This window comes from Siphateles boraxobius, unplaced genomic scaffold, assembly GCF_051911475.1.
Source record: "Siphateles boraxobius isolate OS27281-9 unplaced genomic scaffold, OSU_SipBor_1 25, whole genome shotgun sequence".
Taxonomy (NCBI): domain Eukaryota; kingdom Metazoa; phylum Chordata; class Actinopteri; order Cypriniformes; family Leuciscidae; genus Siphateles; species Siphateles boraxobius.
The window spans coordinates 6,261,933-6,263,863 of NW_027508866.1; the positions used below are offsets into that span (position 1 = coordinate 6,261,933).

Consider the following 1,931-nt stretch of genomic DNA (forward strand, 5'->3'; position numbering starts at 1 on the left):
TTTGACTGATGGCTGGTGAAATAGTGAGATGGTGGCACCAGGAGAAGGTAGACTATGTGTTTCCTCTGTTTCTCTTCTATGGTTTTACTGCAAATGACATTAATTATTAGTTCATTGTGAGTATGTTAAAGAATATTCAAGCATTTTTGTTCAGAAATGCACTGTGACTAGAAATTAAATTATTACTTGAATATTCTCTGTTTTTGATCACAGGTGACACAAAAAGCCAGACAACTGCTATCATGAGCTCCATTCAGTCAAACACCTCTGCAAATGTGACCTTTGTTCGTCCTGCAACATTTTTCCTCAACGGCTTTTCTAATGTTCCACATGTGAAATACTACTATGTGTTCTTGTCTTTTGTGTATGTTGTGACTGTTTTAGGGAATTCATTTATCATGTATATCATTTATTTGGCCCGCAGACTTCACACAGCCAAATACATTGCTGTTTTCCATCTGGCCCTTTCTGATCTCTGTGGAAGCTCAACTTTGATTCCAAATATCATTGACACATTTTTGTTTGAACACCAGGACGTTTCATATGAAGTTTGCTTCATAAATATGTTTTTTGTATATCATTTCATGAATCTGCAGTCTTTGACACTACTTGTCTTGGCTTATGACAGACTGGTTGCTATTTGTTTTCCTCTACAGTATCATGCTATTGTTACCAAAACAGCCATGTTTCTGAACATAGGTGTTATTTGGATTTTATCTGGGACTTATTTTTCTGTACATGTGGGTTTGCTGAATAGACTCTCTATTTGTGGTTCTAATGTGGTTAATAGTTATTTCTGTGATTATGGCCCTATATGTAGACTAGCTTGTAATGATAATTCCTTAAATTTACTGATGGGAAAAATTTGCTTTGGTTTTCTGATTTGCATGCCTCCAGTACTGATCCTCATTTCATATTTATACATTGCTCTGGCTTTGCTTAAGATTGCTCATGGTGCTGACCGAATCAAAGCCATGAAAACCTGCACTTCACATCTCACATTGGTGGCAGTTTTTTATATCCCACTTTTAATAAATAACATCGCAGCTGCCACAACACCTATCCATCCAAACTCCAGGTTAATTAACAATTCTTTGACGCAGACAATACCACCTATGCTGAATCCCATCATATACACTCTAAAGACAGAGGAGGTCATGCAATCCATAAAAGAACTGTACAAACGAAGCAAGGTGAACACAACTCAGGAAAGAAATATGAAATTCAATTGGAGAAATCAAAAATGATTTAAAAGGGTTTGTTTCTTGTTATTATATTAAACTTATTTTACTGGTGAACTGCTTTTATTATCTGCTTGAATGAGACTTTGTTCTTCTGTTTTTTTGTATAAAATAGACATGCTAGAATGAAACAACGCTCTTTATTACATCTCTTTTTTTTTTGACTGTCAAACGTTTTTTGAAACACTCCTGTCACTGTGAATTTATAATATTTTTCAATGTTTATTTTTTCATAATTAATCACTTATTCCCACCATTATGTGTAATGGCACATTAGCAGGTGTTTGTTGCTTTAGCGGGGTGAAGTTATTTTCTTGAGAGTGGCCCAAGACTATATAATGCAGGCATGTGCTTCAGTGAACTTATTCCTTAAATTATTTTATATTAATATTAAAATAAAAAACAATCAGCAAAGTCAGCTATGGCACATGAATCCTTTATCTTCCATTAATTTGCAATGTATAACGAAAAGAAGAAAAAAAGACGCTGGCATTAATATACAATACCATGGTTATTTTTGTATAAATATCATTAAATGTAAGAAAGATTCTTAATGTTTTTACACAAAAGATAAAGATCCCTTATGGAATAATTATTATTTTAGAGTGGTAGGCTAACAATAACAACTGTGGCGATAACTAAGGTTACCTTAGCAAATCAGCTTTGTTTTACACAGAATATTACATAGCA

The 1,931-nt window shown here is 33.7% G+C and overlaps 1 protein-coding gene across 1 annotated transcript; it reads left to right on the plus strand.

Moving 5' to 3' along the window:
- The first annotated feature begins 242 nt into the window (after window positions 1–242).
- On the plus strand, window positions 243–1,247 carry LOC143750724 (olfactory receptor 1M1-like). The gene has a single exon (XM_077243899.1). It carries the CDS (start codon window positions 243–245, stop codon window positions 1,245–1,247), a length of 1,005 nt encoding a protein of 334 aa, XP_077100014.1.
- Window positions 1,248–1,931: the final 684 nt, after the last annotated feature.